This window comes from Tenrec ecaudatus, chromosome 8 (assembly GCF_050624435.1).
Source record: "Tenrec ecaudatus isolate mTenEca1 chromosome 8, mTenEca1.hap1, whole genome shotgun sequence".
In the NCBI taxonomy this organism is placed as follows: Eukaryota; Metazoa; Chordata; class Mammalia; order Afrosoricida; family Tenrecidae; genus Tenrec; species Tenrec ecaudatus.
In genome coordinates this window covers 3,325,066-3,349,711 of record NC_134537.1, presented here as the reverse complement: position 1 = coordinate 3,349,711, position 24,646 = coordinate 3,325,066, and the positions used below count along the sequence as shown (strand labels likewise).

General features: G+C 48.9%; 1 protein-coding gene across 1 annotated transcript in view; it reads right to left on the bottom strand.

Annotated features, from left to right (window-relative positions):
- Nucleotides 1-8,605: 8,605 nt before the first annotated feature.
- CPB1 (carboxypeptidase B1) overlaps nt 8,606-24,646 on the bottom strand; it is a 32,325-nt gene continuing 16,284 nt past the window's right edge. Inside the window, exons 7-11 of the mRNA XM_075555557.1 lie at nt 21,604-21,714; nt 21,417-21,507; nt 20,484-20,686; nt 11,212-11,296; nt 8,606-8,793 (exon numbers count right to left, since the gene is read on the bottom strand). Of these exons, the coding sequence (XP_075411672.1) occupies nt 8,606-8,793; nt 11,212-11,296; nt 20,484-20,686; nt 21,417-21,507; nt 21,604-21,714 (678 nt within the window). The remainder of the gene's footprint in view (nt 8,794-11,211; nt 11,297-20,483; nt 20,687-21,416; nt 21,508-21,603; nt 21,715-24,646) is intronic.

The window sequence follows — 24,646 nt, the reverse complement described above, 5'->3', positions numbered from 1 at the left end:
GTGTGTGAACAAGGGCCCCTGAGGGTGTAGTGGGCTAAGCAGTGAGCTATGAACCTCGAGGTCAGCGGAGGGAAGCCACCAGTCGCTCCTTGGAAGACAGATGAGACCATCTGAGCTTGTAAAGACTTGAAGACATAACAGACCTCCACTTGTTCACGGGGAGTGGGCTCAAGTTGAAAGTGAAGCAGACTAAAATGAGAAATGAAAACCCAGCCTTGAGGCCAGTCTGCTGCTGTCGATCTATGCCGTTGAGTCAGTGGTCATGCCTCACGCTACCCAGCGTGCAAACGAACAAATCCCGGCCTGGTCCTGTGCCACCCTGACCGGGCCGTGTTTGAGCGGTGGCCAGCGGTGCCACTCCGGCCCTTTAGTTGTGCTGCTCATTTCTTTCACTGACTCGGAGCCTGAGCCGGCGTGCTGGCCTTCTCCTGACACGAGTCCTTCCTGACAACGTGCCCAAGTGCCTGACACGAAGCCGCAGGACCTTTGCTTCTAAGGAGAATTTGGTTGTACTTCCAAAACAATTGTATTTCTTCCTCTGGCAGCCACGGACATTCTCCATACCTTTGACAATACCCTAATTCAAAGACGTCATTCTCTCCCCTGCTTCCTTATCCCTGTCCAATGTTTGCATGTATATGAGGCACTGGGGAATGCCATGGCTTGGGTCCGGCACATCTTGGTTCGCCAGACGACACCTTTGCCCCTCGTTGAGTGGGGATGAGTAGGTCCCATCTGCAGTTGGAAACCATCTGAAGAAGGACACTGAACACTAGTAACTATAGCCTGAATGAGTGTGGGTTGACATCAGGATATCACCTGTGAAGAAACCAAGAGGCCATCAGAAAGGCAGAAAATTTAAAAAAGACAAAAATCAAAGTCAGAAGAGACTCTCAAATTTATTCTTACGTGTGGAATAGCTAAAGCAAACAGAAGAAAGGATGTGAAATAAAAGAGCTGCACAGATGACGGCCGGGGACAGCTCGGAAAGACAAAGTGAAGTGTTCTAAAGCAATGCGTGAAGACGGGGAGTTAGAAAACTCAGAACACAGTCAGCCCTTCTGAAGCCGAAAGAACTGAAGGAAAAATTCAAACTTCAAGTGATCATCTTGAGAGACTGTGGGCAAACTACTGATTGATACAGGAAGCTGCTTATGAAGATGGAAAGAATGCAGAGTCACTGAACCCAAAGGACTAGTTGACTTTCAACTCTTTCAGGAGGCAGATGTGGTCAAGAATAATGGCCTGGAGAGAAAATGCCGTGGCTGCGCCAAGGGCTTTAGTCCCAGACAAGGCTCAGGCTGGACGGAATGTCTAATGAGACGTTCCAGCACATCGGTGCAGGGCTGGCACCACGAGCGGGTCTAAGCCAAGATATTTGCAGGAGGGCTACTTGCCTAGCAGACTGAGCGAGCTCCAGAGTTGTGCCCCTGGCAAGGAAAGTGACCCACAGAATGGTGAAACGACGGAACAAGGTCACTAATAATGTACACAATTAAATAGTGCTGAAGACAATTTACCAGTTAGTGCAACTGCACTGCCAGCAGTTCAGTTTCAGAGGGCGATGACGCCAGATGGCTCTTGGCTGAAAGCAGAGCACGATGGAAACCTGCTTACCTGCATTTCATTGATGATGCATAGGCGTTCAACTGTCGGAGTCACAGCAGATTATATGAATAAAACTGGGAAGAATGGAAGGTTCTGAACCCTTAACTGTGCTCACACAGAATGTATGCGTAGATCAAGAGGCAGTTTGAACAGAACAAGAGAGTACTGTGTGCTTTAAATCCAGAAAGATTTTGTGGTCCTGGGTAGTATCCAATCTCCATACCCAATCAACCTGTATCGTGACCTGATAATGAGAATCCTGATACCAGGATTGGAGAAAATTTCATTAACAACTGTGGTCATTACATAATCTGGTGTCAATTTGAGGATTCAGAGCGAAGGCATAGAGTCTAGCCTGTCAATCAGGTAGTAGCCTGATGACCTCATTTGGGGGCGCTAAGGAGATAAATAGCTCACTGGAGGCGGAATACATGCTCACTCGCTGTGAGACATCCCCGTGGAGAAGTAACATGGAGGCTGATGGAGCCAGACCTCTGGAGCCTGGGAAGCCACGTAGAGAGCCCTGCCTCCACTAGATCCACAATGCTTTCCACCCACTGACCTGTGATATTCCTGCATTTGGCATCATTGCATGTGTTTTGTGAGTCTGAAAAGGACTCTATAGATTGGTATTGGACATATGGGCTAATATCAGACTTGTGGATTTGATCTGGACTGGGATGGGCTGTTTTCTCAATAGTCAACAGCTCTTGTATATGAAGCCCTTTCTTATATACATGAGCGACCATGAATCTGTTTCTTTAGTCTACCCAGACTAACCCAACAACCTACACTACGTGGATGACACGGCCTTGTTCGCTGTTTATGGGGGAGATGCAAGACTACAGTCTATGAATTACAATTCGACATCAAAACAAGCAAACCTACAACTCTCATGGCTGGACCAATGAGCAATATAGGGAGAAATGAGTCAAGTTGCCAAAGGTTGCATTTAACTTGGATTCTCAGTCAACACCCATTGAAGCTGCAGCAGACAATCAGATGACAGAGTGCACTGGGCACATCTGCCACAGCAGAGGTAAAGTGTTCAAAAAGTCAAGACATCACTTTGCTGACTCAGATGTGCCCGGCCCGACTCATGATATTTTTAATCACTTGGGATGTGTGTGCAAACTAGATAATGATTACAGAAAACCAAAGAGCAGCCGATGCATGTCAATGATGGTGAGGGCAAACAGTACTGCTCTCCAGAAGCACGGGCCGCTCTATCCTGGAGGAAGTGCTCCCAGAATGCTCCTGAGAGCCAGAACCACGAGGGTTCATGTCCTGTCCTGTGGACATGTTCCCAGGAGGGCCCACTTCCAGGAGGAGGACATCATGCTTAGCAGAATCGAGGATTCACAAGGAGGAGGAAGACGCCCACCAAGGTGACCCACCCAGGAGCTGCAACAAAGGGCTCAAACCTCACACTGTGAGGACCATGCAGGTACGACTGGTCTTATTCCATTGTACATAGAGGTGATGCGCGCTGACACCGAGCGGACAACAATCGACGACAACAGCAAGTGTGTTTGGTGGGTACAATGAAAAAGAGTTGGACTGTGGCATCAGACAGTTCTAAGCACAGATGGTCTCCCAGGTACTGCATGACTGTGAAGAGAGGGCCTGGCCATCCTGGTTCTTGGTTCCTTCATCTGTAAAAGGGCATGATACTATAACTCTTAAGGAGCTCAGTGGGGTCTATGTTTACATACGTGGCAACTCAAGCCTGGACTTCTAGCCTGTTCTTTCCAATTACACTCCCTGTTGAGAATTTGCCTGTCCACCCTAGAGACTAAGCCAGAATCCACATGTTTTATTATTGTTCTTCTTATATTTAATCGTTTTATTGGGGGCTGATACAGCTCTTGTCACAATCCATCCATCTAGCCATTGCGCCACGTACATTTGTACATATCTTTCTACCTGAGTCCTTGGTATCAGCTCCTCATTCCCACCCTGCTGCTGAATACACATTTTAATAAGATCTTTCAGTGTTTCTTAAGTACACATTAGACCTTACTAAAGTAGGGATTCGGATCCCATCTATCTAGGGTGGAAATGCACATTCTCCAAAGGGGTTGAGCCGGAATGAACTAGTTGGAAGTCCTGGTTCAAACCCGCCAGCCAGTGGGAGACCACACTCGTGAAGATCACAAGCTAGAGAGCTCTGTGGGGCAGCTGTGGTCTGTCCTATGCGCACGGCGCTGTCCTGCCCTGAAATCCACGAAGACAGCTCCCCGTGAGCTCTGTGGGGCAGCTGTGTTCTGTCCCATGCACACGGCGCTGCCCTGCCCTGAAATCCACGAAGACAGCTCCCCGTGAGCTCTGTGGGGCAGCTGTGGTCTCTCCAATGCACATGGCGCTGCCCTGCCCTGAAATCCACGAAGACAGCTCCCCGTGAGCTCTGTAGGGCAGCTGTGGTCTCTCCCATTCACACGGCGGTGTCCTGCCCTGAAATCCACGAAGACAGCTCTGGCAACAGGAGAACAGTGGGAGGTAGCAAGTGGCTGTGAGGGGTTCGCAGACCCCCTCTGCAGAGCACTTGGTACGTGGTAGAGCTAAGAAAGCAAGAGGAAAAGCAAAGCCAGCGTGCTTCCGTAGGCCGTTGGTGAGCGGGTCAGCTCCTATCAGCAGACTTGCACTTGGCAACTGCCAGGCAGCAGATCTGATGTGTATCAGCCGGCATCACCACATGGCAGAGGAAGGATGATCATGGCGGTTAGGGCAAAACCCCCTCTGCTCTTTGTTTCAGTGTGGCAACTTTTAAAAAGCGTTGTTGTTGGTGCAACGGTGGTTTTTCAACCTGAGGTTTGATTTAATAATTTGGAAACTAATGAATACCCAGTACAAAGGGTTTTCAAAATACAAAGCTGTTGAGGAAATACCAATCATCCTCCATCCTAGCATGTTGGCGTTTCTGGGTGACTGGACTTAAAACTGTGCCCAGTGGGCTCTTTGAGGGAGAGTGGGAAAGACACATTGATTTGTGTGTTCTTTAAGGATCTGGTGAAATGTTTGGAAGGCCCTGGTCTCTGCAGGGTGGGTCTCTGATGGTAGCAGCCGTGCTTCATCTTCTTCATCTCTACTGCGCACTCACACCTCCTGGCTTCTGGAGTAGGACAGGCACAAGCGGGACCACTGCGTGGAGCCCATTCCGACTGACCATGGCCCCTGCAGGGTTTCTGGGGCTGACATGGGGTGCTGGTGTCCCACAAGGGCATCAGTTAGGAATCACCAGCCACTCCATAGGAGAGGGCCTAGTTTTCCTACTCCCCAAGAGTCCCAGTATCAGAAACCCACCGGAGCCCTATGGGGTGGCTGGGAGTTGGCGTACACCTGATGGCAGCGAGTGAGAATGTGAGTGACAGTGAGTGTGAGTGTATGACAGCATGAATGCGTGTGAGTGTGAAAATGAAAGTGTGTATGAGTGAGGGCATGAGTGAGTGTGTAAATGTGTGTGAGTGAGTGTGAGTGAATGTGAGTGTGAAAATGTGAAAGTATGAGTTAGTATGAGTGAGGGCATGAGTGAGTGTGTGTATGTGTGTGTGTGAGTGAGTGAGTGTGAGTGAATGTGAGTGTGAAAATGAGAAGTATGAGTTAATATTAGTGAGGGCATGAGTGTGAGTGTGTATGTGTGTGTGAGTGTGAGTGAGTGTGAGTGTGAAAATGTGAAAGTATGAGTTAGTATGAGTGAGGGCATGAGTGAGTGTGAGTGTACAAGTATGTGAGTGAGTGTGAGAGTGTGTGGCAGTGTGTGAGTGAGCGTGTTTGTGAGTGTGCGCATGGGTGAGTTAATGCCTGAGTGTGTGAGTGAGTGAACATCAGTACTTGGGTGAATGTGAGCGAGCGAGCGAGGCTGTAAATCTGGACGGGAGCAGACAGCCTCCTCTTTCTCCTGCTGAGTGACAGCCCTGCGTGTTCCACAGTGCCTCCAGGGCATGCGCGTGTGCCCTCTTGTCTATTTAGCCTCTGAGGAAAAGTACATGAGATGGATTTAAAGAATGTTCCGGAGCCTTTTCTACAAACGAGCATCTTTTCTTGGCAGTCATACTTCAGTGCAACCTTGTATGATGGCACCAAGATGTATAAGGGGTCTTGGCATGGGAATGGAGTAAGATGAACAGTGGTTGGAAGCCCCAGCATTTTAGGATTTGTTGTATACGACTGTGTCATGTTTCATAGGTCACACTGATCTCTTTCAAAGTAAACTGCAATTTTAATGCTTCCCATGGCAACGATGTTCCATTGTTTTGGAACTTTGCACTGCTGGGATTTTTGTAGTTGCGTTCACCTAGCCAGTTTTAAACATCACTTCACTTTTTACGGTGCTTTTTAGTTTTATTTTTCCATCACACGGCAAAAGAAATCTCCCAACAGTGGAAGCACATGTTTGAGATGATTTACCAGAATTGTTCAGCTAATTCTTCTCTTTCAAACCCAATGCCATGATTACTTCTGGAAACATATTTAGCGATCTCCTAAAGGATGTGTTGAAAGAACAAGATGCTGGCCGAGTGGTGACTGCAGTGTTCTTAACAAGGACACTGAATACCTTGGAGACTGGGCGTCACCAACTGTAGTGAGGGGGCGTTTCTGAACAGAGAGGTGAGTGTGCCACCCGGGCAGTGTCAGGTCCAGGAACAGGGGGAGTGGCCCCCTGTTCCAGTGAGATCATCTCTGAGCAACATCAAGACCCGCCTGACCCTCAGACTACCTGTGTAACTTGCTGTAGTGCCTCTGTCCAGGCCTGAGGGGCTGCCTTTGATGGTGTGTTTAGGACGGTGGACCAGCCGGAGCAGAGAAGCTTGAGGGAAGGGGTGGGAATCGAGACATGGACGAAGACTTCCATAATTCAGACTGAGCACCCAGGCTGGGTGTCTTCTGGATACCTCATTTGAGAAAGGAGAGACTCTGGGGCCAATGCTATGTTGCTGGTCCGTTGTCAATTTGGGTGCGCTGGAAGAAAGGGCTCAGAGCCTGTCTTGGGATCTCGAGTAGAGTGAGGTTACAGGAGGTGAGGTAAGAGGAGTCCGGGGCTCCCAGGTGGGTGAGGTAAGGCAGGAACACTGTGCAGTCTCCAGTCAGCCAGACCGGAGAGCACCAGGCATTACTGCCGTGCCAAGGATGAGGCTAATTGGCTCCCCTTTCCTCCTCAAGTTCGACCAGCCAGCAGCTCCCAGCACGAGCTAGCTGTCGTTCAGCCTGAGTCATGTAACAAGACCCAGGTTCAGGAAGTCTTGGATGCACGCGGTGTTAAATGCGACTATTTGCAAATTTGATGTCCTCAGTCTTTAATCGTCTCCTCAAAGTTTCCTTGATATTTTAGGGAAAAATCATTTATTTTTTCAACCACTCAACTTAGGGACTTTCACGGGTTCTGTGTTGTAGGGTAAGAAAGCACAGCACGGGACTTCAGGGAATGATCCTTCCAGCAGGGTCACTTCACTCAGGTGGTGACGGGGGAACTGGTCCTCCGATTCACAGCAGACCACAGTGGGACCAGGGCAACTTAGCTCACTTACAATGGTTGTTTATTGCATATCGGTGCTGCAGATGAGTTCATAACCTGTGCGTGTGTGCGCTTCATGGTCTCTATTAAGTGATAAGTGACGGAATTATTTTGAAGCGGATTGCGTGACAATTTGCACTTGTACTGCTGCCACCCAGTGGACACTCGATGGAATGAACCATTCTTTGGCTTGACAGTTTGCAAATCCGTTTTATGGCAAAGAATGTGGTTCATAGAAATGTTAATATGTGGGAGGCATGAAACCCTATTTTCCTGATGTGACATATAAAATAACAAGTTGATGTTTTATTCTTTGACTCTCAAAACATGTGCCCCAAGGAGCATCCCAAAACATAGAATTCCATTTGGGATTTGAACTGTGGTGCGAGGTGCTCTGAACAGAAGCACGTTCGGTTTTATTTTTGGAAAATTTCAAGTCATGCCGTTTTTGTCTCTGCCTTCCTAAATCTGGCTGGTCCAGCCAAGGCCCCGCTCACGCTTGCCTTACACTGGATCTGGTTTGCATCAAAACCCTAGCTTGACCTGTGTTTTAATAAATGTTCGATCATGTTAGTCACACATGATGTCTTCAGAGCCTTCTCCTTATGTGTAGGTCAGTGTCCCACCTCCATAAGGTGTCTTCTCAGCTCTGCCCCTGCGGATCCCACCTCCCTCTGTAACCCTTACCCACGCCCCTCCTCCCTTGACCCTCAACCCTTCACCCTCCCGGCAGGCTTCTCATTGACTCGCTGGTGGCACTTTGGACTGCTTCTGCATGTTGGAGTTCTACCTGAGGGAGTGATCGGTTTCCAGCCCCATCCCTCCACCCACCGCCCCCTCCAGGTAGATCTTTTCTTGATGTCTTCTCTCATGTAGCCTGCCCACCACTCAACGGCTTAACCTAAGCTGAATGTTTGACAGCTACACCCTTACCAGAACAATGCAGCGCTCATTTCCTGCAGGCCTGTCTCCCCCCAATAGCTTGCACACCCATCCCGGGCTGCCATGCCTTTGCTCTGCCCTCAGCACAAGCTCGGGAGTGCAGGAGACACCTCTTTAAGATACTTGCGGAGGTGATCCAAGATAGAGGGGATAACCACGGCACATTTTGCAAGTGTCGGATTGCCCCGATGGTACTGATTCATGAGCCTCCTGCTGTCAGGAGGGCCTCTGACCCCAGTGAGCCAAGGCTAGTGCTGATGTCCTCTGACTGCCCTCAGTGCCATCTCGTGCCCACTCAGGGTTTCCTTTATCCGCAACCACCCCTCCCAAATCACACAACTGCTCGGGTTTTCCGTTTGCAAAGGCTCATTTTTTTACTGTGCTCGATCGGACATGATCTGACAGAGTCTGACAGAGGCTACAGTGAGGAGAAAGATAGGGATCAGGTTAGCAGCCATGAGAACAGAAATAAGAATGCAGGGCAGACATGGCAGGATATGCGCATGCGTGGAAGGAAGACCTGTCAGCCTCTGGCCGTCTGCCCTAGTACAGGTGCTCCAGGACGTAGCGGGCCACATGCTTGATGGCCAGCAGGGTCTCCTCACAGGTGGCCTGGATCTGGGATTCTGGGAGGGCAAAGCCGTATCTGCCTTTATCCCGGAGTTCAAAGGTGAAGGCATATTTGATTCCTTGGTCATAGGCCCAGTCGTCAGAGCCCCCGGCAGCAGGGTCTATAATGCGGGGACAAACAGAAGAGTTTGAATCTGGGTAGGAATTTGCAGTTTTTGTTTCTTTTTTTTGTTTTTCATTGCCTTTATTTTTTTGTGTGTGGGGGGGCTGTTACAGCTCTTAACACCATCCATCCATCCCATCCCATCCCATCCCTCCCATCCATCCATCCATCCCATCCCATCCCATCCCTCCCATCCATCCATCCATCCATCATGTCAAGCACATTTGTATATAGGTTGCCATCATCATTTTCAAAACATTTTCTTTCTATTGAGCCCTTGGTATCAGCTCATTTCTCCCACCCCCCATGAACCCTTGATAATTTATAATTTTTCCCATGTCATACCGAGCAAGGGCAGGGCGAGCCCAGGCATTTCTTATATGTCAATCATTGTGATCGGTGTCCTTTCTCCCCCCACCTTCCCCTTCCCCTCCTGGTATGGCTACTCTCATTATTGGTCCTGCGGGGTTCATGTGTCCTGGATCCCCTGTGTTGCGAGCTCTTACCTGTACCAGAGTACATGCTCTTGTTTTTTTTCTTACAAGAGATTATAACTGGCCTGCCGAGATTACACCGTGCCAAACATGAATGCAGGTCGGTCCATTTCTTCGTTCACAGAATCATTAAGGATAGGAGGGCAGTCTTTAAAATAAATCACTCCCATCTTGCTCCTCTGCCTATTCTGTGGGAAGGATGTCTTTCGTCTCTCAGAAAGTATGGAATCGGTCGGGTCATATGGAATTCTCAGGGTGAGTGCCTGCGACGGGACGCGGTGTTATACAGTACGTCCTTTCTTGTTGCTCTTCAGTTTCTGAACAAGGATCTCGGAGGAAAAGGAGGAGGGAGGCTGTGTGCTGAGTGGCTGAAGGGAGCGCACTCCAGGCCTGTGGAAGCTGCGTAGCGGCGACGCCCCCGAGGGCAGTGGGGGCAAGGGCAGGGCGAGCCCAGGCATTTGTTCAATTTTAGCTCATCAGTAGCCGTGAAGGTAGCACTGAGCGGAGCCCAGGTGGAAGGGTGCTCTGCCCTGAGGTCCTCAGTAGGCCAGACTGGGCGTGGTTTTGCCAGAGGCCCCAAACCTACCTGAGAAGAACCATCTCTTGTGGGGCTTTTTAAACTCTAAAATTTCCAGAGTTCCCACAGTCTTCTAAGGGCAGGCGAAAAGATACTTGGAAGAAAAGAGCCCTGATAATCTACAGGTTTGATGAGTGTCCAGGCTGATTCTCCCTGCCTCCCCAGTTAATGGCCCCACGACAGTTTGGGATGCCCTAGGTCAGCAGTTCTCAACCTGTGGGTCGCAACCCCTTTGGGGGTTGAACAACCTTTTCACTGGGGTTACCCGATTCATCACAGTAGCAAAATGATGGATGAAGTAGCAACGAAAATAATTTTATGGCTGGGGGTCACCACCACATGAACTGTATTCACGGGCCACGGCATGAGGAAGGGTGAGAACCAGCGCCCCAGGTTAAGCACAGCTTGTCTATGCTGGCTGGTGGGGCTTCCCCTCTGATCGCTGTGCTTGGTGAAAATAAGATTTTGACGCACACAGAAAGTCACCCTTCAGTGATTCTGAACCATTGTACACACTTTGGATTTTTAAGACAAAGGCTTGTGGGGCTGGGTCGGTGGACGTGAAGGCCTAGCTGTACCTCAGTGGGATGTCGTTTCTCATGGAGGCCTGCCTGCCCCTCTGTCCCTTTCTGATCCGGTCTGGGAGAAAGCCTCGGGCTCTCCCTGCACACAGTGGGTGCGCACTCAGAAGCACCGAGTCCCCCGGGAGGTGGCATGAGCCTCGGGCGGCTTGACTCGGACAGTCTGTTTAGCTAGCAAAGCCATCTCCCCTCTGCTGTGCTGTGTGTGGTGCAGCAGCTACGTGCTCGGCCCGTGCTTGGGACTCAGCAGCTCCTCCCTGGGAGAAAGTGATGTCAGGGAGCTCCCAGGAAGAGCCATAGCCTTGGAGACGCTGTGGGCAGGTCTGCGCTGGGCGGCAGGGTTGCCCTGAGCCAGGATCCAGGCCGCAGCAAGAGGTTTCCCCCAAGGCGCCGCTGTGCCCTTATTCCTGGGAAGGGATCCCTAATATGCCAGGACTGGGTGTTGTCTTCTCTGTGTCTCGATGGATGGTGGTCTCCTCTCCCTTCTTCCTGACTATGGGGCCTTTGAAGACGGTGCTGGTCTCCTCCCCACTCCTCCGTCCCTTCTTCTTCCTTCTCCCTCCCCTCCCTCCCTTGCTCCTCCTGTAACCAGCGTGGGCTTGCTGTGCACTGAGGACTCCCTAGATGCTTTCAAAGAGCAAATGCTTCCCTGGCTGGAAGGGGGTCTCTCCCCTCTGCCCTCTTCTTTCCCGATGACCTGTTTCACAGAGATTTGCAGACTGGCAAAAGCCGAGGGCGGCCCTTTGCCAGCATCTCAGACTCACAGATGGTGGTCGCTCCTGGGCCGTATGTGTACTTGGTGTTGTGCAGAGTAGCCAGTTCCTGCACCGTCGCCTTCGCCAGGGCATTCTGCAAAAGAGCGCGAGTTGGTACATGTAAACCAATGTACCCTGCCGAGCAGACAGGTAGACAAGCAAACAAACAGAACCCACGCATGGTTTGAAAGACATAGAAGACATCTAGGTCACTGTTCAGGTTCATATTTTCCATTTACTCAATCATCCCCCCCCCCCCAAAAAAAAACCCTCCCTCAAAACCAAACCTCACTACCATGGAGCGGGTTCCGGTTCCTCATGACCTGACAGGGTAGGGCGGAAACGGCCCTGTTTGTTTCTGAGATGAACTCTTTACTGGGGAGGAATCTCGGCTCCCACCTCAGAGGGCTTCACCTGGATCCGTCGGACGGACGGCTCACTTGGTATGTGCTCTGGGTTCCCGGGTCCCCAGGAATTTTGTCTTAGGTTCACGTCTTAGGATGTCTTTTTTCTTGGCCTCTTCAAACACTCCCTTGGAATCTCCGTCTGTCTCACACGGGGTGTGTGTCACGCTGTGTCAACACGGTGCGCCCATCGGCCCAGTGTGTCCCTGGGAACTCCCGGGGTCCGGCCCAATGCTTGCTTACCTGGGGCGTTCATTCACTAATTGTTGGGTCTCATCTCTTCCCTAACAATTCCTTGAGGAGACAGTCTCTGGACTCCCAGATGCCCCCTGACTTGCTGCTTCTTTAAATGAATCCATGGAAAGCCAGGCCTGACTCAGCTGCCTGAGGAGCATGGAGCTGAAAAACCAATTGTTTACAGCAGGAGAATTCGCCTTATGAAAATAGCTATGTTTCATACTTAGGCATTGTTTTATGTAGGACTCTGGTATTATACTGATTTCCTGTACAATTTCTTTGAACATTGCGAGGTGGGCGATGACATCAGACTAATCCTGTTTTTACAGGGCAGGAATTCTCGTCGTTCTCTTAATTCTAAAGCCATTTAGTAGAGCCGTCTAGCAAATGGACCGTGAAGGCATGGCCATAGAGCTGACAAATTCCAGTGCTCCAAGCTCCCTTAGAAAATTGGGAAAGAGCTGTGTCATTAAAAATCATCGTTTCTGTTTGGTCCTGCGACATGATGCAATCCGGTTTTGGGAATCAACTTCTTATTCTCAGAGTTGCAGACCAGTCACTCGAATGTCTGAAGCTTCCGCCTCCCAGTCTGCAAGCAAACAGGCACTCAGAGATGTTCTTACACGTGCTTGTCTCCTGTCCTGTCGTCGCTGCTCGTCCTGATTCTCATAGGATGCGGGACTTATGCTTCACCCTGACAACTGAGTCTTCTGGCTGATAGGCATCAGACTAACTTGCAGAACATATCCAAAACCATCTTTTAGAGACATCAGCTACTGGTGAGGTCATCATTCTTTTGTGAGAGCAACAGGGCGTTTTGCTCGACTGTATGCTTCCTTTTCCTTGCGACTCATTCAAGGCAATCTCTCCCTGGTAGTTTTTCTGCAGGGCAGAGGCTCTGATCCTAAAGGACTTTTGTTTTCTTTGTCCCCCCTAAAAGTTTGGCTTATTATATTTAGCTCGTGGAAGTAAATTAAAAAAAAGGTTTCAAGTGTGAAAAGCTGTGAACTCCAGAGCCATGGCCATGACCTCGAACTCACGGGTGCTGGTTGGCCTTCAAGCTTTCACAGGCCCTGGAGCAGCCTTTGAGTTATCTGACTAAGCGAAGGGGCCTCTTCATGATCCGCTATCTCTTTTGACTTGTCAACTTAATAATTTAATCATAACGCCCACTACAGCCCCACAAAGATAGTCAGTTTGCCTTTTTCACACTCTGTTCTGGGCTGTGAAGCCACAAACCTGTGCATTCTAAGCCTCTGTGGACATATTTTGGAAACAGCTTTTCTACCTTCGATGCTAAAGTAATATTTAAGATTGAGGTCAGCCTACAAAGGACTGTTACTTTATTCCAGTAATTGGTGTACATTGGCCATTTATTTTTTGTGCATCGCCAAGCAGCTAACACAGAGCCGGAACGGGATCTTTTCCTAGGGTCACTGAGGCAAGAGTTGGCTGGGTGTGTGTGTGTGGTGGCCCTTACAGTGCTAATCCGTGACCCAGCTGAGTGGGCACCTGTGGGGAGGGTGGGGGGACCGTGGCTGATGGTTGCCACATTTGGATATTGACCTGCGACCTGCACCTTATTTATTTTCATTAATTTTGTTTAAAGTGGTACCAATAGGCCTTTCCTCTCAGCCCCACCCCCAACTCCCTCCAAGGGCAAGACACAAACATGTCAGAAATATAATTAATCAACCCAAATATTATAGTTCAAATTCCGATGATCTCAACAGAAATCCCTGGAGCCAGCATGGGTCTTTTCTCTTGGAGGGTTGTTCCAATGATTCACAAATGTTCCTCATTCATCTTCCCCACATTTCATCCACCCAGACTGTTCTGGCGGGATGGGAGGCCATGTGGGAAGCATGCTCGGGGCGAGGGGGGGGTGTTCCAGGCAGACTGGTGACTGACCCCTGCCGGGCGGCCGGAAAGAGCTCTGGCGCCTGCATTTGCTAACAAGTTAGCCGGGTACCTCCTTTCTCCATTACCGTCTGTCAACCGGACGGAGACAGCGGATGGAAGCCCCCCCAGAACCAGCCTCACAGCAGAGAGCATGCTGCACATCTTGGCATGTTGGCGAACGACTCTCTTTTCTGTACATCCTGTCATTTGAGAGGCTTCTTGCATCCTTGTTCCATCAGTTCAAACTAAGAACTAACATTTGCATGGAACCTTAGACTTTACAAAGATCTCTTGATAAGAGCGAGATATTTTTATCCCCATTTCACAGATAAAAGGACCGAAGCTCAGAGCGGCTAAAAGACCTCGCCCAAGGGCACACGGGCCCAGAAGTGGCTGGCTTGCGCTGGGCTCTCCTTGCTTTAACTTCTCTGCCTTTCCACGTCTCCTGGTGGCCTTCTGGGACTTCAAACGGAGCGTGGCTGGGCTGGCTCTACCGACTGCAAAGAACAGAAGGGAGCTAAATATAAGCCGGCCACAGAGAAACCGTTGCTTTCAGCCAAGGCCAAACTTGGCCAGCCTTGATGAGCCCTTAGATATGGAGTCCCCCCACGTCTTACGCATGTTATCCCTGTCACTTGCCTCCTTATAAAGAGACCTTGGTCACAGAGCACAGGACAGAGAGAGTCTAAAATGTCACCTCCCAGCCCCCAGCCCAGGAGACAAAGCACAATCTCGCTGTCAAGTTCCCCCAGGCGCTGGACTCCTGGGGGCTATGAGCTGCACAAGGAGAGGGTGCTCTTTGGAAAAGCAGGTCCCATCTCATGACTGCACAGAGCCCTCCTTCCAACATCCATGTCCCCAGTCAGCACCCTGATGGTGGGGGCTCCTTCTCCTACTCTGTCCCACAAGCTCCCAGAAAACTCTAGCCAGTTGCTGCCCAGTAGCGACCCTCTGACCCCCAATGCACAGAACAGAGCTGCCTTCCCTAGGCCAGTGGTTCTCGACCTTCTTCCTGCCTCCACCTTTCATACCGTCCCTCCTGTGGTGGTGATCCCTCAACCATAACATGATTTTTATTGCTACTTCATCACTGTCATTTTGCTACTGTGATGCATCGGGCGACCCCATGAAAGGGTTGTTTGACGCCCAAAGGGGTTGCAACCCACAGGTTGAGAACTGCTGCCCTTGGCTTTTTAAGGTGTGGCCTTTGGGCAGCAAGTCGCCAAGTGTTCCACTGGATGCACCACGCTTTCATGTCATTGTCAAATCCTTAGTCATTTACTTCCAGCAGCTCATGGCTAACCTCCCTGGCAGTCTAATTAGGTCACAATCTTGTTCAGGGATTTCTCTGCGGTGTAATCCCGAGAGTGTCTCGGGGTCCCCCTCCTGACAGTTAACACTGACCCCGAGCCCCACTCGGGATGACCTCCAGGGAGGTTAATGTCGTCACGAGCCACTGGAGAAACTAAGCTTTCTTCAGAGCGTGGTTTCTAACGTGAAGACCTGGGACGGAGGCGACTAGGGTACATCGCACAATGATTTCTACCTGCAGCTTCCTTCCTTCCTCTGTCCCGGGATCGTGAATAAGCCACGCCAAGTGACCCACGAGACACCGAAGGCTGCTCATTTCCCAGCAACAGGCGAGTCCTGCACACGCAGGGCCAGGCCCAGCGATGAAGCACTTGGGATCTGACTGACAGCAACCACGTCTGTTTCTGAGGAAGAGGAGGAGGACGAGCAAGCCTACACTTGGCTCGCCTGGCTCGCGATGAGCGCAGGCTGTGTCGGCAGGGCCCACGGGGCGGGTGGGAGTGCCCTCTCTGATTCAAGCCACACGGTGTCTTCAGCGACCTGCACACGCTCACCTTAAGCTCTTTAGAATTCTAGGAACATGGGAAGCGAGAGTCACTGCTGGGGTTGCAAAGTCCGGAGAGGTGCGTGCATGTGTGCGCGTGTACATGTGCGTGCAAAAATAAACCCTGGTTGAGCGCCACATGGAACGTCTCCTGCACGTCAGATGGACAGAACATCGTGAACTCGTTCTGAGGGCTGTGGAGGATCCTGGGAAGCCAGAGGCCTTTGGCCAGGAATGTGACTCCGCTCTTATCTTTGTTTAAAGCAGGATTTCTCCACCTCCACATTATCGACATCTGGGGTTGGATGGCTCTGTGTTGTTGGGTCTGGTTTGTGCATTGTAGGATGGGGAGCAGCATGCCGGCCTCGGCACCCCAGATAACAGGAGAGCCGTCCCCCCACAGCTGACAATCAAAAATGTCTTCCAACGTTGCCAAATGATCTCTGGGCACGGTGCGGGTGGGAGTGATTTGGGGGCGGGGAAGCTAGAGGTGGGGTGAGGTGCTGAATTGGAGGAAAGTCAGCTAAAAGACAAAATCATAGATGCTAGAGGTTCTTTCTTTTTCTTTCCCAGGGAGAGAAAACTTAAATAGGAAGACTAGCGGTTTGAAAGGTGCTCTGGGTACCCTAATCTGCTCTGCTGTGAGTAGTGTCAGCCTCCAAACACCTCTGCGGAGCCCATCTGGCTAGAATATCCCTGTACCAGGAGGGCGGTCGTTAGGAGCCAGATTTCGGAAACAAAAACACGCCATGTCTATCTGTTCAATTTGAAGTTTGAATTAAACAGCGAGCATGTCGTTAAGCTTATATCTGTCCTGTGCAGTCATCGGGGGTGTAAAGTTAGAATAAACATTGTTTGTCGCTAACTAAAATCCAAATTTAACAGGGAGTCTTATGTCTGACTTGGTCATCTGGTTGACCAGGCCCAGCATCCGCTGTGACTTCCGATTCATTCTGACGATCAAGTGCCTACATTCTCTGAACCAGATTGACCAAGCCTCACGCCCTCCCTTGCTCCCACAGGGGCCCTCAGTTCAGAGCAGGTTGGCAGTCTTCTGATCTTTCATCGACTCTGCGTTCAGACTCGCCCTTGCTCCTGCTCTTTTCTCTGTCTAAACAGCCTCTTCCTTTTCCCGACACACCAGCTCCCTCGCCTTCAAGCCTCAGAACACATCTGGCCCGTTCCCCAGAGTCTGTTAAACAGCTTCATCGCCCCCTGGGTCTCTCTCTCAGCTAATAGTTCTGTCCTTCTATGGCTTCTCCGAGCTCAGGATCACCATTCGAGTGTAACCCTGAATTCTTCATAGCAGGAGCCATGGTGGAGGCTGCACCCACCAGAGCTGCACATGGACGTGGCTGGGAGTCCTGCCCAGGAGGGGAGCTTTCACGGACCAGGAAGTCACGGGAAGTATTTGGTGCCACATTGCTTGCATCAAAGACACGGTGCAGTTGACATTGAAAAATGCTCTGTCTTTTAAGTGAAATGAGAACATTCTCAAAGCAGCTGCCCTGTGCCTTCAGGGCTTGTGAAGGGCCTAATGCCCAGCACAGCGGCTGGTGGCCTCCCTCCCCTGGGAGTGAGTCTTGGTGCGCCTGTGAGTAGCCAGGGGCCAGGTGATGGGAGGGTGGGGTGTGTGTGTCGGGGTGATGTGCACACGGCCCTACCACCGCCCACCTCCGGGTTCCCATTCTTCTCTCTGGAGTTCTAATCATGATCTTGTTCTGTAGGCGCGTGCTTGGCTGGCTGTCAACATTAGTGGCTCCTTGGCCTCAGTTAAGAAGTAATGGAGTGTGATTTCTACCACCTTTGGGCTAAGTTTAATAATTTTTCAGAAAAAAATAGGGTGGTGTAGAGGTTATGTGTTTGGCTGCTAACTACAAGGCCAGCAGTTTGAAACCCCCTCCCCGCAATCTCTACTTCCTTTGCCAAAAAAGGAGGCCACAGAATTCAATATTCCGTGATCAGGATTTTGCGGGTATCAAGTGGATTCTTATTTTAGACCTGGGTGTCTCCCTAGCAAAGATGTCCACACCGGGGCTGGACAGCTAATGATACTACTCGAAACTCAGAATCCTGTAAGGAAAATAGTCTGTCTAGGAGCTCTTTAAGATTTTCTCAGTATCCCTGGTTCTTTCTGGTAACCCTTGTAGTACACACCATTGCTTCATCTGTTCTGGGACTTCTGTGTTCTTACTTCTGCCTCTAAGATCCCGCCCACCCCCGCCCCGTGAAGTCAGTAATTGTCAGGCAACATCAATGCCAGACCCTCGGAGGAAAAGCCACACACATTTCTGTCATCAGATAGGCAGCGCCACCGCCGTCACCTATGGGGCACCTGCCCTTAGACTAAGACTGTTGACAGGAGAGGCCTCCAAAGTCCGAGCGGGAAATGCGATGGAAAGGTCACAGGCGGGCACACAGACTCTTGGACACCTCCCTCCTATTGAGCCATTTCTTTGACTCTTTCGTTTACTCTGAGGATCACCTCCCTTTATCTGTGGGGGTCATTTCTGAGGGCTGTCCCACCACAGCAGATTCCTGGAAAGGTGGGAAGTGCTAAACTCTATCATGTTTCACAACCTGTGCATGCATATGACAGGTTTCCAGGGTGCACTGGGCGGGCAGTGTTAACAAAGAGTCAGAGGCCAGGGGGCAGGGTGTGGGTACAGGTGGGGGATGGGGGTGGAGGAGGCACAGCTCCCCATCCAAAGAGGTGGGAGTTTGCTCGATGAGGGCAGGGTCTGGGCAGGATTTCACCACCCTGCTCAGAACAGGGCACCACTCCATCCTTTGCCAAACTTTTAAATTAATCTCAGGTAAGTGAAGTTACCGAGATTGAACCTGCACATCAATACGTGGTGGGGGTGGAGGAAGAAGGGGTCAGACCAGGATAGCTCCCTTTCCTTGACTTGACGTGAAGAAATGATTCTTGAGTGAGAGTATGGAGTTTCGAATGCTGTCCGGCAGCTTTCAGACCGCTCAGGGCACCTGTGAACTCACCCACGTAACCCACCAGCCCCAGCCTTGGGTCTTTTCCTGAATGTTTCTACAGGAGGGATCCATATTTACTCATGAGATTCCAAGGCTAAGTTTAGTTTGGTCTACACCCCGCTCTCTGGCCGGCCTCTTAAGGATAAATTGGAACCTCATCGAATACTCCAAGATACCAGGTTATGACAGAATCACCCCAAACCAGAAACCAAGCCAACAAGTCGATTCTTACTCACGAGTGTCGGTCGGTCGAATGGTCTGCTCCACTCAGGGGCTCTGGAGGGGTATGGTGCCAGGGGGGCAAGGAGCTATGCCAACTGAACCCCCAATTGAGACGGTCCTGAGACTTTTGTGAAGCATCCCAGGTCTATAGATCCCTTTGAGTTCTTCTGTTAGCATGTTTCCCTTTAGTACTGACGTTGAGAATCAGTTGGTGTGTCGCAAGCTGGATATTTTGTCTTTCTTGCACTTCATGTGTGTTTTTTCACTGTTCGTTTTTGACATTTACTTGTTATCTCCTTAGTACTTAAAGAATGCCGACCTTTTCTTTGCTCTTTTTGTTTCATTCCATTTACACATGTTCATGTGAATGAAGTAAACAACCGACTACCAGTTTTCTCTCCTCTAGAGGCCCCCAAACTAGGACAGAAGTGAGGAGGTGCCCAAATTCCTCTCTGGGGCGGCAGGGCTGTGGCCCCCTGGGGCAGAGCAGCAGACTGAGGACAGGGGAAAGTTGAAATAGCTGTTGATTCCAACTAAGCTTGTTTTCCTTTGTCTTTGGCCACAAAGAGAGAAAATGGGAAGCTTTATCATTAAAAACAAAAAGCGAATAAGACCGGGCCAATGATGAGCTATCACTTTTTCTGGGAGGCTGGGGTTATTTTTCAGTTGGGCTTTCCACAAAATATTTACAGCATGACATGTTTTATTTGACCCTGGAAGAAGAAAACAGTTTCTGCTTCTTACAAGTGACTGGGTTTTCAAACGTATGCATTGAGGTGAGCCACGGACTCTGTCCTGTCAACACGGGACGCTTCTTTTCCTTGGCCGGAACTCAAATGCTCCAAATCCCACACTTGGACTTGCAGATTACGGGGCTATACTTCTGGCAACCAGATGGTTCATAAATTAAAAAAAAAAAAGATTGAGGAATTTAGACCCGTTTTTTACTTCTAGTTTTTTTCCAGATGTACGCATTGGTATATAATTCTGTTCATATGAATTATTATAAAACTCATAGCATTGAATTTTTTGGATGCAACTATTTCTTGTGTCTTCAAGGACGTGTTCCTTGAGTGAGGGATACTTACTATCTTGGCATCCTTCCCAATTTCTAGCACAGTCTCGTTCTCCGCTGCAGTTGTTCGCGGGTGGGTGGATTCACTTCCGTAGTTTTGCTAATCAGTGAGGTAAATCCTCCTAGGGTCTCAACCCTAAACTTCCCATTGACACCCTCTGGCAGGAGTCCCGATGACACTCGCCCTGCTCTGCACACGCCAGATCTTCACTCCAGGCGATTGACCTCACGGACTCTCCAACAGAGAGCATGCTTGAGGTCAAGGAGGTTTTCTGATGACCCCCAGCCCATCTGGAGTCATCCTGCAAGTCATTCTGTTCGTGGAGAAGCTGGAGGAGGAGGGACGATGGTCAATTTGAAGACTGGCCGACCAACCACCTGTGGGAGCCTGTCGAATGCGTCCACGTCCTTTTAGCCAGCCCGAGAAGTGGAGCCAAGGACAGAGTCCTTGTAAATCCATGTCAGTTTCTCACCTCTACCACCCACGATACGTTCCGGACCTTCCAGAGACTGTTCTCGGGAATTTTCTTTCCCCAGGAGAGAAACAAGCAAACCTCCGCAGCGAGTTCCCGGCTACAGCCCAGCGGGGACTTACCAACTCCACGTTGTTTTCGGGGAGTTTGTAATCGTAGGAGTAGGGGTAGAGCATCATTTGCGAGTAGGAGTGGATGGTCAGGTAGGCCTTGATGGAGGACAGGTTCCTGCGGATGAAATCAGCCAGCGCCCGGGTCTCCTTTTCAGACTCGACAGCAGAGCCACAGTACGTGTCGTCACAGGGGTTGTGAGAAGCTCCTCTTTCTGGGGGCAGTAGGGGGGAGGGGCACACATACATGACGGTGAATAGCAAAGGGGTTTCCCAGGGGCTATCTCAAAGTTTCAAGGGAAGGGGCTAACAGTTGTTTTCGGAAGAATCCTTGTAGTCACCCTCAACTCCGGAGGCTCTATAAAAGGATTGTGTGTGTGTGTGTGTGTGTGTGTGCGCTACGCGCGCGCTGCTCCAGAGCTGAAGGCGGCACATTGCTTTCACACTAACGTGATCAAAGGTTGCATGGGAAAGCGTGTCCCTGGGTATGGTCACGCAGGCAGCACAATAGAGCATGAGAAAATGAGTCAATAGGGGACTATTATTGATGAACAACTTCTGTATCGACGTAATTGTGTTTTGAGAGTTAGCTCACAGAATTCAAATGCCATGACCGTTTTAATGAAATGTTCCTTTCCATGACTGCCGGGCCCACTAAATTAGGATCACATCTGATTTGCTCATTCCTCTGTCTTTAGTGTTTAGCTCAGCTGGGGACATCATTGAGCATCCAATGAAGTTTTGTTAAACAAATAAGGAGACTTTATTATCAGCTACATTTTCAGAAAGTCAGGACCCTGAAATATAAATTTGCACTTTTTATTTTGGGGGGCTCTGTTATAGACATGGTTATGTTTTCTCAACAAATACTTTCGTATTAGTTTATATTTTAATATTTTTCAAGTGATACACGCAAAGCGGTCAGGACTTGGCCAAGGGACTTACCACACCAGCCGGCATCAAAGTTTCTGTTGGGGTCTGTACCAATGCAGCTGCTTCCGGCGTTGGTGGAGCGCGTCTTCCTCCACATTCGGCTCTGAAAGCGGGAACACGGTTAGGATGGAACCGTGATAGAAGGTGGTTCATTTCAATTTTATCAACTCGGCTCATAATTGGAACATGGCTTCTATACCTTGGTCCAGGTGTAGACGTAGCCATCAATATTGACCACGGGCAGGATATAAAAGTCTAATTTGTCAAGAAGCTCCGTCATGTGGATCTCACGGCCATAGGTGCGAACAGCCTGTGTATTAATTACAAAGTAGAATATCACTGAGGAATGGATAAAATGGACATAAACTGGAGAAATGCCCTTTTTTGAGGGGGCATTAAAATGGTATATACTATTAATATTTAAAGACACAGTCAGCCAAATGTCACAATATAAAAGCGTCTCTAAGATACAAAATCACAATCATATGTAGTAATTGATCAAGGGTTCATGAAGGTGGAAGGAGAGGGGAGGGGAGGGGAGGGAGGGGAACAAAGAGGAGCTGATACCATGGGCTCAAGTAGAAAGAAACGTTTGGAAATGTTGATTGGCACAAGTGTGCTTCCTACAATTGAATGATGGGTTGTCATAGGATTTGTAAGAGCCCCCCCCCAATAAAATGATTAATAAAAAATAAAATAAAAAGAAAAAAAGTGGTACTTAGTCGTAGAAGTGGTAGAAGGAGGAAAAGAGGAAGGGCAGAAGGGAAATCTCTTGGCTTGTATGTACCTGTCTAGGACACTGTGCTAGATTGTAACCACAAGTCTATATGCGCATTTAAAAAATAAAATACATTATATAAATAATTGTTTCTAATTTCCTTTGTTGCCTGGATACTTCTATTTCCATCTAACTCACATAATTATTATTTTTGATTTTTTACTTGAAAAGTGAACATAGGTTTAAATATAACTAAAAGGCTTTTAACAGAGCCCATGTACTCACTTATTTTAATGATAGTGTACTTCAAAGTGTAGGAGTAGAATGTAAGAAGTATGCCTAATAAGTGGGGGAATATTTATTACTGGTTATGAATGTCCGGCTAGACCAGAACATGTACACAGATGCAGACAAGAGCTCGCAACACAGGGAATCCAGGACAGATAAACCCCTCAGGACCAATAATGAGAGTAGTGATACCAGGAGGTTAGGGGGAAGGTGTGGGGAGAAAGGGGGAACTGATCACAATGATCTATATATAACCCCCTCCCAGGGGGACAGACGACAGAAAAGTGGGTTAAGGGAGACATTGATCAGTGTAGGAGATGAAAAACAAACCACTATAAATTATCAAGGGTTCATGAAAGAGAGAGGGTCAGGAAGGGGAGGGGAAATGAGCTGATACCAAGGGCTCAAGTAGAAAGAAAATGTTTTGAAAATGATGATGGCAACCTATGTACAAAGGTGCTTGATACAATGGATGGATGTGTGGATTGTGATAAGAGCTGTACGAGCCCCCAATAAAAGGATTTTAAAAACGATCTAAGAAGCTTTGATTTTCTGTGGAGATCCTGTGGATGGCCTCCACCAAACATGGAGGAGGGAGAAGAAAGTCTTCCATTTGTACGTGAATGTTCCCCTTGGATTTTGGGGTTCTCAGCCAGCCTCCCCACTGCATGGTGGTGACAGTCTCCTGAGCTCTCTACCTGGAGGAGGAGCACCTGTCAGGGACGAGTTCTCCCTGCTCTGTAAGTGTGCTGTAATAGGAAAACGTGTCCTTGAATGAAGGAGACCATGCTTATTGAATGTTTCCCCATTCCCTTTGACTCAGGATGATGTTAAACTCAAATCCAAGCCCTCTTTAGGCTTGCTGGAATCAATGTCTACATTTAAACCTATGCTCGCTTTAAACCTTAGCAGCTTTCTTACATATACGCTGTGAGGCAGTGTAAGTGTTTGTCTGTTACAGGGACACCTGATGAACGTGTGTATTTCAGATCGGAGGAGCTCTAGAACCCCTTTACTGGTGTACAGATCGGAGGTAATCATGTTGATTATGAAAACTTTTCCCTTCTACAGGCAGATAGGGAGCTGCCTACTGAGGTTAAATGATGCTGATTGCAGACATCACATGTCTAGAAGCCAGGGCCTTAAGAACAATACCCCAGGGTACCACAAGTATTGGGAATGACCAAATAGATTATATTGTAAACCATTCTAATATTTCAAAGGCACTTACAATTAAAAAAATTTTTCAAACTTATTTTTGTCACACACAAGAGTTGCAACATAGCAAGGCTCACCCCTGCGAGCATCTTATACGATCAAGGTGCAATGCTCAAAACTAAGAAAGCAAGGTCAGTGTAATGCTACCAACTCACCTCCAGGCTTTTCTTCACCCCTCCCCACTGCCAAATTATTTACTAATGTCTGTTTCCAGTTGAAGGATCCGATCTGGACTCCTGATTGCTCGGTTTCCCTGTCTCCTTACTCTCCCTCAGTTGACTCCTTTAAAGGCATCTAGGTCATTCTGCAGACTGTTCTTCAATTTCATTTATATGATTTCCTCCCCCCTCATTTATAATCAGGTTATGGATTGGGGTGGGGAGATAGTAGATGTAGTTGCTGATTAAAGTGCACACTATGAGGGACACATTTATATATCAGTGTTAGTGATGGTAATCCTAAGGAGCCCTGGTGGTGCTGTGGGGTAAGTGTTGGACAACTGACCACATCGTCAGTAGTTCAAACCCACCAACCTGCCAAGGGAAGAAAATGAGGCTGTCTGTTCCAGTAAAGATTCGCAGTCTCTGGGTTTGCTTTTTTTTTTTTTTTTTTGGAACCATGATCACTTGGTTCCAGTTTCTCTTACAATGTTTCTCCATTACGAATCTGAACTTTTTAATGAACATATATGTTTGGGGGGACGTGTTGTTAATACTTTACTTCTCTCAAAATGGTTACTGAGTTTTGTATCCATCTGTGGATCTTGCCTGAAACAATTGTTACTGTGGTTTTGTCATTGTGATTTACTCTTCCCCTCATTGCTTTACATCTATTAGTTGTATTGTGTGTGTGACAGGTCTCTATCTCCATTTTATTTAATTATTGAGTCATCTGCTTGTAGTTCCTTTACAGCACTCTAGTGTTTAAAGGGATTTCAATGATATGTATTTTATTATTCGAATTGTAAAGAAGAAAAACAGGAACATGTGAAGTAGGGGCTTCTGTGTCCTATTACCTT